Here is a 17590-nt window from a genome sequence, read left to right as displayed (position 1 = left end):
TGACACGAATAAATCGTCTATCAGCAATCAACGATATCAGGTGCTAAAAAAAAAAAAAAATAAAAAAAATAAAGCAAAGGCACATGGACCTCCATTTCTAGGCATTTTGCCACTCTGGGCAAATGGAGCAGCACAGTGGAGTCGCTGAGTCTGACTCTCACCCTGAAATGCCCCTGATGGGCTTAAATCATGTCAAGAGTAGTTTGGATCCTTTAGATTTATGCGCGTGCAGGTTGCTCACCAGTGCGGCCTGCAGCATGTTCACTGTGCGCCTCTTCTCCTCCAGCTCCAGCTTAAGCCTCATCATAGAGCCGCTGACTTCGGCGGCAGTGGCCGAGGCCTGCTCCACACCCACAAGATCCTCCTCGGACAGACCCACCTGAGACACCGCACAGAGAGAGACCACCAAGCATTTCCTGATCAAAACCAGTTCACTGTGTTGGAGTTTTGTTCTGGCGCAAGGCATTGCAATTCATACCTGGCAACCCTCGACTCACTTGCTGAGTTAAGAGGCTGCTTCATAGCTGATAATCATTATTATTTGGTATTATTATTACGCCCATCAGAGGGATCAATGGTTATGCATAAAAAATTAAAGCAGCACTATGTAAAGTTTTATTTATTTTTATTAAATTTGTAGTCTTAATAATTTATTTTATTGGACACATTTGAACCTTATCGGTCACGTTTCAATAACTATAACTTCCATGTTTCAAACGCACATATATTGTACAGCTATGTTCCAATGTTTTAAACCGTTTAACCAGGCAAAAAAAAAAACAACAACTGTAATTACCGGGCCCAACATCAAGCGAGTGACGCAGTACTGTAAAGCCTTACTCACTTTTCCCGCGGTTTCGTACCCCAACACCAAGGTTACATAGTGCAAAAACAGGCGTTCAGGGGGGTGGGTGGAATGAAAGAGGTGCCATTCTCCATATCACAAGTCAGTGTACCATCAAAATTATTCTGGAGCTGTTATTTTAAGGTAAAAAAACTGACTGTGTGTTGCTTTAAAGCAACCAAGATGTTGCTTTCAGATGTCTCACCTAAACAGCTGCATTGATATATCTCAGCACGAGACACCACAGAACAGAAATTGGGTTTTGTCCCGGTATTGACAAAGAACACATTTTCCCAAAGAGGTGGAGCACCCCTTTCAGCGCGACAGCAGAATTCCTCAGGACCGAGATGAGTTAACCCCACCTCTCTGTGTGAGCCGGAGGTGATGGAGCGCGGCCTCTCCTGCTCAGATTTCTCCATCTCATCCAGGAAGCTCATGATGGTCTGCAGCTTGGCCTCGGACAGCAGGGCGCCCCCATCTGGCAAGGCTGCGTTGTGGATTAGCTGCCCGTGGCGCTCCAGATTGCCGGTGGTCAGGGAGTTGGAGTCTCTATCCTGTCGGCGGGAAACAGGGGAAGGACGCATGTCAAAGCCACGCAGTTGGTGGGTTTCTAATCTTAATATTAATCCTATTCTGTGACATTGTATTGACGCCTTGAGGTTCAAGTAATGGGTCATCCGCAGAGCAACCCCAATGGAGCTCGCAAGAATTAAGTGTCTGATATTTTATTTTTTTTATACCCCCTGCCCAGACTACAGATGAATATTCTGTGCAGCCCTGACCTCATCTATCCAAGCATATTTGTCTTTGCAGTAAGTCTTGGGCTCGGACAGCCTCTCTGGCTCCTCTTCCAGCAGCTTCAGTGAGTCCAGCAGATCGTTGAGGGTGATCTTGGACTGGGCCCTGCTGGACGACATCCCCGGCCGCTGGTCCTCCATGCTGACGGACCTCTGGAGTATCTCCTGAACACAATTAAGTGAATGGCTTTGTCTTAAAATATCAAAGTAAATTAAAACAAACAAAAAAAAAAAAAAAAAAACACTTTTGCATTGCATTAAAAAATTGCATTAAAATTAATTGTAATTTTGTATCAAGTGAATTTATTAAATGTTTATATTTTAATGAGTAAAACAAACAATTGGGACACAATACACACACACACACACACACACACACACACACACACACACACACACACACACACACACACACACACACACACACACACACACACACACACACACACACACACACACACACACACACACACACCTGGGAGCACTGAGAACCTCTGCAGTTAGACAGAGCTGGGGAGATGGCTCTGAAACTGGAGGCATCTCCAAAATCTGCCACGACGTATATGTTGGTGTCTGTGGAAAGACATTAACGTTCAGCCGACACATTTCCAATACAGTGGCACCTCGGCTTACGACTGCATCTACTTACGACTAATCCAAGATAACAGTAGCAATAGTCGCGAAAATTTGTATCGACTTGCGACCGACTGGTCCAAGATACGACCGTGGAAATTTGCAGTTGGCGCGTCGGCGGCCAGTCAGCGGCCAGTCAGCGGCCAGTCAGCAGTCAGTCAGCAGTCAGTCAGCAGTCGGTCAGCAGTCGGTCAGCAGTCGGTCAGCAGCCAGTCAGCAGCCAGTCAGCAGTCAGTCAGCAGTCAGTCAGCGGGCGACCTACATCGTGTGTGCACATAGTTCGTGGCTTATCGATATTTTTTTCATATTTACTATGTTTGTGCTGTGTATTTTGTTTATTTTCACCCTTCATGATGAGTCCTAGGAAGAAGGATGATGGGGAAAAGAAAAAGGCAACGATTCCCATTGAAACTAAGAAGGAAATCATAGAAAAATATGAGCGTGGTGTATATGGAAAAATTGCTTCGACATACGACTGTTTTAACATACGACCGTTCTTATAGAACGAATTACAGTCGTAAGTCGAGGTACCACTGTATCATCGTCATCATCATCATCATCATCATCATACTATGTTCAATCAAGATTTGAACACAGTACATTGGTGGCAGATGCCAGGCTAATAGGAGGGAATGAAAGAAGAACAGACAGAGAGACAGACCTGTGTTCTTAGCTTTGACGTCAGTCGGGGAGATAAGGCCGCTCTTGCTCGGGCTCGCAGGGCTGTTATTAGGGGGAGGAGCCTTGGGAGGCTTCTTGCGAGCCGCTCTGCCGCTCTTCCTCAGGCTGTCCAGCTCCTCCACAACGGCCTGCTGGGCCTCCGCAGCCTGCTGCGCCCTCTTCTGCTGCAGTTCCTACAACAAGCCACCAGGGGGAGCAGACGGTCCATATCAAAGGTGACTTCTCACATAGTCAAGAGTACAAAGCTCGATCGGTGTCGAAACCGTTTTCTCTGTCTGCATCAGGTAGTTCATATGAAATATGCTATCCTCCATAGAGACATATTTTGGCTAACATTCAAAATACTAAGTTACAGTAAGTCATTACAACTAGATAAAATAAGTCTGGGGATAACTGACTCACTTTCCTTCAGAAAATGTAACATTCCTAGTTTCCTTCTATTGGTGTAGCCTATTGTATTGTGTTGATTAAAAAGGTTAATGCATTATTTTGTCATCGTGATTAAGATAAAGTTATGTATTCCAGTGTTTGCACACTGAGGCTTGACCTCTCTGAGCCAGTGTTAATTTGCTGTCGGTTCCTCATTTTGTGATTTACATGCATAAAACAATTGACCAGAATAGAGGAAGTGAAGTCACTGAAATTCAATCACATCAATTCCACAGGACACATTGGATATAATATCACTACATCTATATTTTACTTTATTTGAACATTTTATATATTTTTGCACATTGTGTTCTTTTTTTTCCTGTGACAACAAAAGCAACCCTTAACGATGAACAATGTTTGATCTTATTTTATCCGTCTTGAGGGGAAGATCCAGACATATCGGGATGAGCTTTTGTTTGCAGGGAGCAGCGGGATGACGAGCTGAAGAGCGCCGAAAAGAGAAAAGGTTGTTGTTTTTTTTCGGCCCGGGCGGGGCCGTTACCTTGATGGCAGAAAGGCGGGCCAGACGCGCCTTTTCGTCACGAATGAGTTTCCTTTCTTCATCTTTCTTCTTCTGTTGTTGTTGTTGTTGTTGTTGTTCTTGTTGTTCTTGTGGCGAGCACCTGTCCTCCCCTGCTCTCTGTTCCTGATCCTGGGGTGGTGATGGAGGAGGGGGAGTGAGAGAATGATTATGTAATCAACGGTGCGACAGGGGTTGGGTCAGGTGATCTGGTTACACACACGTTTAGCTAGATTAATACTAAGGGTGTCATGATTCTCCAAATCCATGATCCATTTTTACTTTTGATTTTAAGGTCATGACTGGATTCAATTTAAACTTTTTTTCCAGCACTGAGGGCTATGCCATTGTTAGATTGAATCAAGACTATTGAGTCTTGATTTTGTAAAGAAAAATACTTTTTTTCCTCAATAAGTAACTTCTATTTGAAGAATAATAACTATATATAATAACAAAAACCTGAGAACAGTTAAACAACACACCTGAACAGCTAACAGCTTTATCAAAACTAGACCTTAGAATAATAAACAGCTGAGCATTTACCACTCCATTAACAATTAACACATTGTTTTTTATGCCATGGCAACTGTCATTAACATTTTCAAATCTGCGTTTTTTTTGCACCAAACTGTTCTAGGGACTTTTTGAGGGGAACTAGGAGCTGGGGAGGTCCCAGAGAACAAAATACAGTCAAGGGCTTTATGTCCACACCGGAGGTTTTATGCTTTTGCCTTTGGCTTTGACACCAAATCCTCCGCCTCCTTTCTCTCCTTACTCTCGTCCCGTGATAAGTGAACTCTGACTCCGCTAGGCCGTGCTGCGACTCTGCTGCGCCAAAAGTTAAGAGTTAAAAGCGGCCCTACTTCGGGGAACAAACACACGGGCAGCGCCGGCATGATGAATCCGCCCGCGACGTCACCAAGCGCATCACCCGCTGTCGGCCCGCCGTGACGTCTGCCAATCAGAGCCTGGGGACCTGAATCTTGACCCCCCCCCCCTTATTAGTACAATGTTTCCTATTGGTTACCTGGGAGCACTGGGAAGCCCTGCAATTAGACAGGGCCGGGGAGACGGCTCTGAAACTGGAGGCATCGCCAAAATCAGCCACAACATTCATGTTGGTGTCTGTGGAAAGGGATTTACATTCAGCCGACACATTTCCAATGCAGATGATTTACAATGTCATCATTGGATATGTTCAATCAGGATTTGAACACAGCACAGTTATGGCAGATGCCTGGCCGATAGGAAGGAATGAAAGAAGAACAGACAGACAGACCTGTGTTCTTAGCTTTGACGTCGGTCGGGGAGATAAGGCCGCTCTTGCTCGGGCTCGCAGGGCTGTTATTAGGGGGAGGAGCCTTGGGAGGCTTCTTGCGAGCCGCTCTGCCGCTCTTCCTCAGGCTGTCCAGCTCCTCCTCAACGGCCTGCTGGGCCTCCGCAGCCTGCTGCGCCCTCTTCTGCTGCAGTTCCTACAATAAGCCACCAGGGGCGTTCCATATCAAAGGTGACTTCCCATTTCAATATTAATATAATGTCACCATCTCTATACTCTATATTTTATTTTAATTCTGCTTTTGCTGCTGCGGCAAATTAATTTCCCTCTGTTAATCTCGTTGTATCCTATTTTATCTATCTAATCTTGGTGGCGGTGCAGGAAGCTTGCGACAAATCGGGGTGAGTTTTCGTTGACACGCAAGAAGCGCGATGATGAGCTGAAGGGTGCTCGGATGAGGCCACGTTTTTTGTTTTGGCCCTCAGAGGGAGCCCTCACCTGGATGGCGGAAAGGCGGGCCAGACGCGCCTTCTCCTCGCGGATGAGTTTCCTTTCTTCGTCTTTCTTCTTCTTCTTCTGTTCTGGGCAATTGTCCTCCTCTGCTCTCTGTTCCTGATCCTGAAGTGGGGGGGGGGGGTTGCAGATAATGATTATGCAATGAAGACAGGTTTACACAAGGATAAAAACAAGAGAGCAAGTGAATGACATCATGAGCGAGCGGCAAGATTGGGAAAGTAAATGAGAGCAGGAAAAACAGTGTGCCTGCGATTCGTCACAATTATTACATAACCCTCCAATCGCAATTATTTCAGTTAATCCAAATCATTTGGCAAAATCGTTAGATTGTGCAATCATGTGTTTCCATCTAAATTTAAGGGGAGTTTTGAGCCACCGTGAGAATCCTGAATTTTCCCTCAGAGATCAGTAAAGTACTATCTTATCTTAGAAGGCATTTTCTTATCTTAAATAGAATGCCAATTTGGCAAGTTTCCATCGGTTGAGTTGGGGAAAACTAACTGTCCACATTTTTTCATTTTAATAGGCTTAAACTAAGATCAGTGACATTAAATGAACATCAAAGACAATTTAATTGCATGAAATTCGACTAAAATTTCATGATCGCGACAGCTACCTTCTTTTTGGCAGCGAGGATGTGCCTGAGCACCGCCTGGCTGGCTGCACGCCGTCTGGCGCCGTGGTGCCGGTACCACCGCTGGATGGTGACCGCTGCCTGATTCACCTGTTGAATGAACCTTCAGATAACACACACACACACGCACACGCGCACACGCACACACACACACACACACACACACACACACACACACACACACACACACAGTTATTGGGTAGATCCAATACAGAATACATAAGTAGAATACACAAACTCACTAAGGTTGGAAATGAAGGTGACTGGATTAAATTGGTTTTATCAAAACGTTATGTTATCATGGTGGCACCGAACCTCTCTGCCTCCTCCTCCGTGACCTCCCTCCTGCGGGCCAGCAGGGGGCTACTGCCCTGGGCCGTCGGCGGGGGCTTGTTGTTGGACGTTGGTGACACGGAGGAGACAAAATTCTTCTGGGACTTGGTCACGGAGCCGTTCTCAAGCGACACCTCATCGTTCACCGTGGCCTTCAGGATGTTGCTGGGAGGAGGCGGAGGAGGAGAAGGATGAAGACGCCGAGGAGCCTTTTCTTGGGACACAGGCGGACCGCTTTGCAAATTTCTGGACTTACTTGAAGGTGGGTTTCTGATTGGAGCTCTTGGGCGTCAAAGGCTTTTCGGAGTAGTTGTTGTGCAAGATGGTGGTGACAGAGTTCCCCACAGCTCCTTTGTTGCTCCTGCAAAAAAGGAAGCCACGTTGCCGATACTGTATGTGTGATCTGGCTGCCGTCAAACAGGCTCACAGGTTCGATTTTTCTCAGTAAAAAAAACAAAAAAAAAAAAAAAAAACATAAGTGATTGAGTGTTTTTAAACTCTAACCTTGGCATTTGTTATTAGATTATGAGACTATTATGATTTTTTTTTGTACAGAGTAACCAGATTACACTGGATTTGACATTGGATGTCATGATATTTAACTACATATATGTATGACCATATGTATATGTATGGACAAATAATCTCTTGAACTTGAACTTGTTACCCATGTGTCAACAAATACATACCAAACTGAAAGATGAACCCATGCCCTGCGGAAAATGATTAAAAGAAAATGTGTTTTCTGTTCGTGTTTCACCTCGTACCTCTCATATGTTCCAGTTGTGACGGCAAATGGGTTGACAGAAGTTTAGGAATTTGTGTGAAATCTCAATCTCACCCACAGAAACACCATTTGGTGGGGCAGTGCGATCGCTTTTATGGCTATACGTACATTTTTTTACCCTGCTCCCCGTCGAGACAGAAACTCATTTTGTCGGGCAACTTTCAGGGGGAAGTTGGGTGATTCTGCCTGAGAGCCCGAGGGGTGGGATCAGCAGCCTCGATCAGCAGGTATGAAACACGAGACAGAAAAGAGCTCCAGAGCACACACGTGTGACAGGTTGCCAGGTAAGGGATGGGCTAACCCTGCTGTGGAGCCGTGTGTCTTTGTCTGTGTGTGTGTGTGTGTGTGTGTGTGTGTGTGTGTGTCTGTGTGTGTGTGTGTGTGTGTGCGTGTGTGTGTGTCTGTGTGTGTGTGCCCACCTGTTGTTGGCGGTGAAGTTGGCTGCCAGAGCGATGCCAGACTCTCTCTTCTTCAGGCTAGTCGGGGAGTCCACGCTGCCAGTGCTGCGAGCACTGGAGGGCAGGGGAAAGGCTCTGGGCTGGTCATCCTTAAAAACAGCGAGACCGCACCCACTTTTCAATCGTTTATTATCAGACACATGATCTGAGCGCCATAAAAAAAAGTGCAGTTAGTGGTCAGAGTCTTGTTGTTGCTCGGATTCCAACTTGTGCCTCTTAAAGTATTTTCCTGTTATCGTCGATGGTAAAGTAAACACACTGAATAAATGGTCTTAAAATCTTTTAAATACTTAACTGTGGTTAAGTATCTATGAATTATGCATCGGGTACCCATAGATTGGACATTATCTTTCTATTTGTTCACAAGTAGTTTGGTTGCGGGGGAGCGTCACATTAGGTTAGTACCAGGATGTTCCAGGTTGTTCTATCTGGCGAAGCCTTGCTCAGGCTGGCCAGCTTCCTGCGTCCATCCGAGCTGCTGTCAAACAAGGCCAGGAAGTCCTCAGTCTGGTCCTCACTGGGAAAAACATACACATACACACCAGCTACAGGTGAGGCTTCTTGATGAATAAACTTGCATTGGATTAGATTGGATTCTGAATGATTTTGCTGAACAGTTCTTGGGTGCTAAATGAGGATTAGCAAGGTTTGTCTTTTCAATATTGTGCGCATTTGTTTGTATGAAAATCAAATACAAAGGGTGGAGAGTGTAATGATGGTAAAATAAAAGGATACTTTGTTATTTAAGTAAAAAATCATACATTGCCATGCCCCACTTCCCTTCAGCACGTTGCAAAATAATGACGATGATGCATAGAAACTTCAACCACCGTATTGCCCTCACGCTGCATTGTCGGATACGCTTGCCATACAAGATGCAGTATGTCATGGTACCTTTACCATACTATTTGCCCAAACAGCACTATGGCTTAGGAGATACACAAGATACTACTTTGGTGTACGAAATAGTATGCTAGTATGCTATTTCAGAAGCAGCGTTCCTGTTGCACAACTGATAATCAATCTCTTTGACAGACAGAGAAGGCCCTTAAAGTTTTTGCGAAGACATGCCGTAGTAACAGCTGCGTAGATGGGAACCATTCCTCTCTCTTGCTTCTCACCCCCCCCAAACCGTTCAGTGCTGGAATCCTGTATGCAGCAGCAGGCAAACTGCTGAGGGGAATTTCAACAAGGCGTCCATGCGAATGCACGCCCGCATATGTTGATCCCACTGGCCTATCAGTCACCCAAACATACGCTAAACTACCCACCATCAGGCACAGATGCGAGGTGACCTCCAGACTGGCCTGGCCTCCTTTGGCATCTGTGCTTGATCCTGCCATCTAGGAGAATATAAGTGTGTGTGTGTGTGTGTGTGTGTGTGTGTGTGTGTGTGTGTGTGTGTGTGTGTGTGTGTGTGTGTGTGTGTGTGTGTGTGTGTGTGTGTGTGTGTGTGTGTGTATGTGTGTGTGTGTGTGTGTGTGTTTGAGGGAGGGTGGAGCAAGGGCAAAGCCAGCTGGCTCAATGAAGAGCAATCTGGCAATACTAATTCAAGCCCCGCATTCCTCTACGCTTCCTCTTACTGGGGAGCAACACGCGGTAGGACGAGGCAGGAGAGGAGGGAGGGGGCGCACCATTGGCCAGCCCAATGACAGCCCTCAACGGCTCAGAGTTGGGGGGGGGGGTATTCGAGGGGGGCGGGGGCGGTGAGAATGTCTTTTAAATTTAAAAAGGCCTCTGCCCTGTATCCTGGGAGACATAGTGAGAGGGGGAGAGGAGGGGGAGGCATGGCGGCAGCTGCCAGACAATAGAGTCAGAGCGTGCGTGCACAGTTCTCATTTCACTGGTTCCTGGAGGTAACAGTCAAGGAGGGGGGTGACCCCTAGGTCCCGGTCCCCACCTCCCCAAATCTAGGACAAAGCAGAACTTCACGTTGCTCCCAGGGAAAGCCCCCCCCCGCACCAAGCGTTCCTCCACTTCTCTATCAAGCAACAGCCACCGCGCCACAATGACTATTGTATCGCTACCAGCTAACAAAGCTTGTGGGCGGCCAGCTGTTGCTCACTGAAGAGCGATGTGCTGCTTTGAAGCACTAAGGCTCCACGCAGAGCTACTGAGTCATAGTATGTGCTCCAGCAATCGCACCGAGGTTGGCTTGAAAGACAGACAGAAACACGCACATGTTCAGCACCGACACTTCCAAAATCAGAATCATGGCTTGATTCAACCTGGGCTTGATTACTGTGTAAAGGATGTTATTTTAAAAAATAAAATAAAATTAAAAAAAAAAAAAAAAAAAACACTTTGCCTCAAGCTCTGTTGAGTGCATGTAGCAGCACATACTGCATCATGAGCATACATCCAGCTCACAGTAATTCCAAAATCCAGTGGGCAGCCCCATTCATATCGCAAAGTTATAAGCATCTCTTTAAGAAAATGCTGCTGCTCGTAGTGATTGTGTTTCTGTGGGACACACAAACATGTTCACATGATATGCACACTGTGTGCAGGTGCGATTGTTCCTACCTCACACTGATGTTGGCCTGCTGGTTAACCTGAGTGGTGCTGTTGGACCGGCGGAGGTTCTTGATGGAGCGGGAGCTTCCGAAGCAAGAATCACTCTGCGGAGGGCGAAAGATTTCATAAATGCTAAAATACGTTTGACTTGTACCTTACAAACGATCAACATGGCTTGCATCAACTTACGCTTGCATGAGTCAAACAGCACAACAATCATTGTGCAAACGTGCCTGTCAACAGACCGGACCATCTGCTTGCCTTCTTCCGGGCGTTATTTCACAACCGTAATAGCATACGTATAAACTGTGTACCCACCAGGGTGTTGCGTTTTCCCTTGCTGTCGCTGGCCACAGACACAGAGCGGGAGAAGCATTTCCCAGGTGAGGCGCTGCTGGGCCTTTTGGACACGGACAGCTGGGAGCCTGTCAAGCTGAGGTCCAGCGCAACCCCTGGGCCACCTGTCGGGATGCTTGAGGGGCTACGGGTGGTATGCATCCTTCCAAAGCCTGCAAAGAGACCACGCATGGGACACAACAAAAGTGGGGAAACATTTCACCATCAAAAGCCACCAAAAACTTGGCACCATGGGAATCTGCAGCTGCAGCCTTGTAGTATCGAGCTCAGGAGGTAGAGCTGGTCGTCTAGTAATCCAAAGGTCGCTGGTTTGATCCCAGGCTCCTCCTGATAGCATGCTGTAGTGTCCTTGAGCAAGACACTTAATTGCTCATGATGGCTGCGTCCGTCGGTGTTTGAATAATTGTAAGTCGCTTTGGATAAAAGCGTCTGCTAAATGACTAAATGTAAATACGTAAATGATCGAATATGTGCTATAAGCTTTTAAATGTAGGCAGATTTAAGGGCAAGCACTCTCGAACTTGAAATGATAAGAGTTGATAAGAGCATTTAAACAGTGTGAGCGTAAAGGATCTGGGGTTGCTGCCTCCACCCCCAGAGCTCGCTGACCCCGCGGGGGGGGGGGGGGGGGGGATCTCAAATGGTCGGTCACCATTTGTCAGGTGCCTGCCGCAGTTCCCGTGAGCCCGGGCAGGAAAAACAAGCCCGTTTGGGGAGGATTCGCGACGAGAGAGACACACCTCCCCACCCCGTGTCACTCGGCGCAGCCAGCGCGGCGTGCGGCGCCGTCGGGAATTCTTTCGAATTCCTCTCGACGACGCGCGCGGTGGAAACGGGCACTTCGTGTTGCAACATCAAAACTACAAGGCTGCGCTAACGAACCCCCCGCCGCCGCCCCCCCCAAAAAAAGGAGTATTCACACCCCGTATCCGCCGCAACAAGTTCCGAGTTTCACACCGAACGTGACAACTATTACTCGGCCATAACAATAAACGGTTACGCACGCTTGTGACGTCACATCTGTTTTGATGTGAGACGCTCCAACGCCGCGGTCCACCCCCCCCCCCGCCCCCCCCGGGGGATGGACAACTACAGATATGTAGCGTCATCTAAAAACCGGGCAACGCAGGACAAGACGGCGCACATATGGATGCGGGGACGGCGCACATATGGATGCGGGATGTGTGTGGTTAACAGCACCGGGATGCGGCTCACCGAGCGCGGCCACAAAAACACTTTGACAGCCGCCGCCGCCGCCGCCGCCGCCGCCGCCGCCTCGACCACCGTAAAAGCAAACAACGCGCCGCGCGCCTCCCGCCGACGCGCGGGCGAGCGCCCGTTCAACTCACGGTCCAACGCGGGCGGGCGCCACCGCTGCTCGTTCGGGAAATGTCGCCCTGTTGCTCCGCTGTTTTCGTTTGAAACGGCTCGGGGGAAGCCCGCCTCCGTCCGCCTCCGGGGTGAGAGTGTCCCGTGCGCCCCGTCGACTGGTAACGGGCAAAAAACAACGCGCAGCATCTTTCGCTATTGGCAACGGACCGCGAGACTCCGCCCCTCGACGGCGGTGATTGGGCAGAGGGTCGGGCCGACGCGGGGGTTGCCGGCGCTCCGATTGGCCGAAACGCGCCGCCCCGTGAGGATCGTCGCTGTGTGACGCCGGGCGGCGCTTGTCAGGGTTCGGTTGCGCGGAGCCCGCAGAGGGAGGGAGGACGCGCCGTGTAAGTTCGTTATTTTAACGTTTTGTTTATTGGGGGCTGTAGTTGGATCACACCTGGACAAGGAAATGCACGTTTATTAGATAGAGATATATAGGTACTTTATTCACCCCCTGAGGAAAATTGCAGCGAACATCACAAATAGGCAATAATAATAATAATAATAATAATAAGGCAATAGAATAAAAATAGAGAAAAGAAATTACGATACAGAATAAATCTCGGAGTTAAACCTAAACAGTAAGGTTAAAAAAAGAAAAAGGAAAAAGTGACATCAAATGTGGAACATACAATAAACCTTGTTGATTAACAAATGAAAATACAAACCTAAATGAAACAAAAAAAAAAACTGTAAAAATGACAGGGAAAAAAATAAACAAATGAAAAAAATTGGCATTGTTGAAAAACCTTAACACAAACTAGAAGATGAAGAAAATTGGCATGTGCAATAAACATCCAAAGTTAACAATAAAATAAACCTAACAATACAATTAACTACAATTAACATTTAAGTTTTGGAAACTGCTGAATTGGGATTGCTCATCAATGATCCATTTGCTCCATATATAAAAATGCATGAGCACTCATCAGCAGGAAAGAAAGATGCAGTAGATATATGTGTTGATGATACACATAAAAATATATAAAACTATAAATTGGCAAAAAATAACAAGAAAATATACCTACAATTATTGTTTTATAATTTTAACCAGTAAAATATTTTTTATATTACCATTATAAATTGTATTTGTATAGACACTTTACATTAAAATTACATTGGAAAAGTAATGCATAAAGAAAACAGTTGTATAGCTTTTGTTTGATGCTATACACACACACATTAATATATATTTTTTTCTTGTTATACAGTTACATTTCTTCCTACTTCATTCTTTTGCATAGCCTCTGGACTGTTCCCTTTTCTAATTTTGCTGCACTGTACTTGTATGACTGCATGTGACAAATGAAAAGAACACTTCAACCTATTAATTAAAACAACTGAAAAAGTAAACATTAACATAAAAGTTTTACATTATAGAAATATTTTTCAGAATACATATTCGGTGGAATGGTTCAAATAAAACAAAACAGATCACAGTACTGAAATCCATCCTTAAGACGTTCTGGAATAAGATAAAGATGCTTTTATTGATATTGATAGTAGTACTATATTGATTGACTTTAATGATTAAATATCTTATATTTTGGAATTAAAGAAACAGCAGTGCAGAATTTCTGATTCTGCCAATGCGGCCTTATCCTTTTCTAAACACCACAGCTGCCCTCCATACATCGGCTCCTTTCTTCAGAGCGATGTCCTCCGGTAGTAAGTCGAGCCCCCGCAGAGGAGGAAGGTTCTTCTGCTCCAAGTGGTTCTCTAAAGTGGACTTGATGCTGCCGGGAGAAGAAGGAGGAGGAGGAGGAGAAGCAACAGTTAGCGCAGCACCTATTGTTTTCTCCGCGTGCCTTCCCATTCGGTGGCCTGCCCAGCTGCTAACTCAACAGAGGATCGCTACCCGTGCTGGTGGGAGGGTGTGCAGTTTAAACCCCCGTTCCCCCCTGATGGATAGCGACCAGAAAGGGGTCACGATCCGGCCCCCCGGTGGACCAAAAGGCCAAGACCCCCACACTTTATTGTGATTGAAAGTGAACCTCTTTCACTGCATTCCTTCAAACTGCAGTGGTAATCTTTGGGATGACAACAGGCACACTTCTTTCTTTTTGGGTATTGTAGGAATTTGTTTTTAGCCTCAACTTCAGCAGGCGTTGTTTATTATTTATCCTAAACTCACAAATGGTCAGACAAAGTAGGCCCAAACATTTTGAACATACTCTACATTACTTTTTTTTTTTCCTCCCAATGCCAATATACCCACACCCCGCTCAGAGCTACTCTCTCTCAGATTAAATGGCTGAAACACCTCCATCATGCCCTTGCAAATAACTTCATTTGAACGGATTCAACGAGAATTCTCAATTATTTAACTTCATCTACACTGGCACTTACAATCAATTATAGTAAATGAAAGATTGTATATTGAAACGCTGCATTAAAATGGTAGTCTCTGGTATCTATCAGAGGCGTTCTTACAGGCAAATGTCTTCGAGCTGTGGCCAGACTTTAGAGGTATAAACACTTTGAGAAATCATTGAAATTCCTATAAAAAGGATGGTAAGCGATTTTCTTTTTTTTAATGACCAATCCAAATAGTCACATACCGACAGTGAATCTACTCCCTCGTCAAGAGAAAACACAATATAAACGGAAACCAAAAGCACTAGTGTGTGAAGGTTGCTTACTCCCAGTGCGCTTGGTAGCCTTGGTCCGGCACGGAGCCGCTTGTCTTCAGCGTGAGGACTTCATGCAGCTCCAGGCAGAATGTGTCGACGTCTGTGAGAGCGAGGAAGCTGTTCAGTCCCTTCGCTTCGTCCTTGGACAGCTTCCCGCGGAATTCCGGGGGGAGACTGGGAAACGGGTTCTGAAAAAAGGAGTAAAAAAAAAAAAAACAGACTGAGCATCACAGTAATTGGATTCACACCTCTTGGCCCCAGGTTCTCCTTGGGCAGCGCCAAACTCTGTTATACCTATTTAAAATCATTGTGTTTAACAAACAAAACAAAACAAAACAAAAAAAAGAAAAAAACTACAGGAGGAATTCAAACGATTCCCCAGAAGGTTGGGGTCAAACGCTGAGAGTCCACCGCGGCGGGCGGCACACTTCCCGTGGATTTACAACCTGGAAGACTGGCCCCCAAATGGTCCCTGAGGCCAGGCCCAGCAGTGTGCAGGGTTTAACTAAAACAGAGGGGGTTTCCACCCAATGTGTTCAGAAATGGTAGAACCACATTTATGTTGTTGAACCGATAATAATAATTTAATCAGGCCCCTTTTCTTTTGGTACAGCCATGTCCAAAAATTTTCAGGGACCTGATGTGTTTTTTTTAATTTATTTATCTATTTTTTTGCCACTAACCTGCTTTCGCCTCAGCATCAGCTCCGATTTCCAACAGGTCAGGAGCTGCCAGGTGAACACGCCGTGTGCCAGTCTACTGTCTCCGAGAGCCTGAGAGAAAATGTGTTAAGTTTTATGGATGTGCGGAAAGTGATTTCGATTTAGAATATTAGAACGGAGGTGTTCAACTCTCAACTCAACTTTCAGGCAAATTTGGTGTTCTGCACATGCGTGCATGTATACATGAAGCTCCAGCCAATCCTTAACAGTGGATGCTTTCTACCCCTATTTACCGTATTTCCCGAGTTCAAATCAATAAAGCAAAGTAGTCTGTTCAATGGGAATGGCGTCATTATATGAACGTCCAGAGAAGAGGACAGTCGTGTAATGGTGCCTGAAAAAAGAGCTTCGTTCATCAGGGGTCCGAAAGATTTCTACCTTGGCTACATTTTCACTGATCTGCGTGCCAATCTGCAGCGTGTCGATCAGATATGACAGCAGATGATGCTGGGGGGCTCCACTCGTTTTCCCCAGGAATCGCAGGCTGATCTCGACCACATGTATGGCGTCACACACGTCCGTGTACGAACGCAGCATGGTCCTCATGGCGCCGCTCACCGACCCTTTCAGCGGCTCCTATAGCGGAGACAACAGCCGTTAGCACGTGGCAGCACGGGGACGACCTCGCCCGGTGTGGGTGAGACACCAAGTGGCCTTTCCAAAATGTCCCAGCGTTTAATTTACGGACGTTATGATATCCACTGGGAAGCCACTGAGGTTCGGTACTTGACGAGCAGAAGTCGTCTTACCTGGGGAATCTTGCCTCGGACCTCTGACAGCACGACAGAGAAATCCTGCAGGTGCCTGTTCAGGAATTTCTGAGTGTCCTAATCACAGGACAACAGTTGCGTTCAGTTGCATCATCCGGCATTTTACAGATCTCTTTGATTTGACTCTTTTAGCTCTGTTCTCACCGCTTGGATGAGCGGTTTCCCGGCCAGGAAGCCGCGGGCCAGCTGCGTTTGGATCCCTGGCAGATTGTAGCTCCTCTCCATCTCCTTGCCTTTCTCCAAGGTGTAGTGGCAGTGGGATAACACCAGGGGGAGCAGCTCCCGCTCCGGGTGGCAGAGGATCAACTGGGTCTCTGACATCCCCTCTAATAGGACGTTGTAGTCGCTAGGATAAAGGAGCCGCAAGACCTTAATATTCATCTTTTTTTAAAGCATGTCTCTACTCTGCCTGTTGAACTTCAAGCAGAAGGCTCGTCAAAGGGCCAATTTTCGGGGACGGAGAGGACTCACCTGTCCTCTTGGTTGCTCTGTTTTCTGGCCTCCCTCACCAGGGCGTTGTGAGCGTCAGACAGGAAGTCCACCAGGATTCGAAGGCAGGAGCCGGGTCCGTGTCGAGTCAGCGTCAGGAACTCGCCGGAGCTTTCCGTCGTGAGCTCCGTTTCACACAGCTGCGTCTCCAAACCCAGGTCTGCTCCAAAAGACACAGGCATGTCATCACGCTGCAGTGGCACTTAACACTGGTACACAACATTCAATATTCAAGAGGTTTATTCGTCACATACATATACAAACTTTCATACATATATGCAGTGAAATGTAATAGAGAGCAACACAACTTAAGGTACGATATCACCCGTACACACACACACACACACACACTCACACACACACACACACACACAAGTGCACACGCATACACATATCAATGGGAACAGGTTTACTGCTTACTGTTGGCCAATTCCAGTCTGAGGTCATTCCAAACCCGGATGAATTTTCTCACACGCTCGGAAACCCTCTTCCTCTGATATTCTATCGGCGAGAAATGAGAAAGGTACATTTGTTTTCGAATGTGCGTCTTTACGTCGGTACATTCACTTTCAAACGTCATCTGGTGTTAAAAAAAAATGACCTGCTGGTATCTGCAGCACCATCTGGGCGATACTCAGGGGTTTCGGGTCCGGTGCCACCGCAAACACCCTCAAAAGGTCAGACTGTAACACCGCCAGTTCGGGGAGGTGCTGGAAGTGTCTCACACACGGTATCTAGGAAACAACAGACAATGAGAGGAATTACAACTTGATTAGTGAAAAAACTAAATACCATTGAGCACAAGGTCCTTTTTCTC

The 17590-nt window shown here is 46.5% G+C and overlaps 2 protein-coding genes across 2 annotated transcripts in view; both read right to left on the bottom strand.

Moving 5' to 3' along the window:
- cep131 (centrosomal protein 131) overlaps window positions 1–12246 on the bottom strand; it is a 27775-nt gene extending 15529 nt beyond the window's left edge. The window contains exons 1-17 of the mRNA XM_080020968.1: window positions 12135–12246; window positions 10747–10937; window positions 10438–10532; window positions 8317–8428; window positions 7873–8000; window positions 6923–7027; window positions 6649–6831; window positions 6316–6436; window positions 5682–5801; window positions 5187–5379; window positions 4935–5032; window positions 3890–4039; window positions 2936–3128; window positions 2117–2214; window positions 1627–1806; window positions 1207–1398; window positions 242–379 (exon numbers count right to left, since the gene is read on the bottom strand). Of these exons, the coding sequence (XP_079877094.1) occupies window positions 242–379; window positions 1207–1398; window positions 1627–1806; window positions 2117–2214; window positions 2936–3128; window positions 3890–4039; window positions 4935–5032; window positions 5187–5379; window positions 5682–5801; window positions 6316–6436; window positions 6649–6831; window positions 6923–7027; window positions 7873–8000; window positions 8317–8428; window positions 10438–10532; window positions 10747–10926 (2286 nt within the window). The 5' untranslated portion in view covers window positions 10927–10937; window positions 12135–12246. The remainder of the gene's footprint in view (window positions 1–241; window positions 380–1206; window positions 1399–1626; window positions 1807–2116; window positions 2215–2935; window positions 3129–3889; window positions 4040–4934; window positions 5033–5186; window positions 5380–5681; window positions 5802–6315; window positions 6437–6648; window positions 6832–6922; window positions 7028–7872; window positions 8001–8316; window positions 8429–10437; window positions 10533–10746; window positions 10938–12134) is intronic.
- A 355-nt stretch (window positions 12247–12601) lies between these two features.
- The window catches only part of rnf213b (ring finger protein 213b), a gene marked incomplete at its 5' end in the record, with an annotated part of 31328 nt that continues 26339 nt past the window's right edge, over window positions 12602–17590 (bottom strand). The window contains 9 exons of the mRNA XM_080021231.1: window positions 12602–13895; window positions 14802–14980; window positions 15476–15565; window positions 15893–16090; window positions 16264–16341; window positions 16429–16630; window positions 16756–16933; window positions 17194–17274; window positions 17375–17507. Of these exons, the coding sequence (XP_079877357.1) occupies window positions 13757–13895; window positions 14802–14980; window positions 15476–15565; window positions 15893–16090; window positions 16264–16341; window positions 16429–16630; window positions 16756–16933; window positions 17194–17274; window positions 17375–17507 (1278 nt within the window). The 3' untranslated portion in view covers window positions 12602–13756. The remainder of the gene's footprint in view (window positions 13896–14801; window positions 14981–15475; window positions 15566–15892; window positions 16091–16263; window positions 16342–16428; window positions 16631–16755; window positions 16934–17193; window positions 17275–17374; window positions 17508–17590) is intronic.

Source organism: Zeus faber (assembly GCF_960531495.2).
Source record: "Zeus faber genome assembly, chromosome: 20".
Taxonomy (NCBI): domain Eukaryota; kingdom Metazoa; phylum Chordata; class Actinopteri; order Zeiformes; family Zeidae; genus Zeus; species Zeus faber.
Note: the sequence above shows the minus strand (reverse complement) of the source record. Positions and strands in the feature narration are given on the sequence as shown.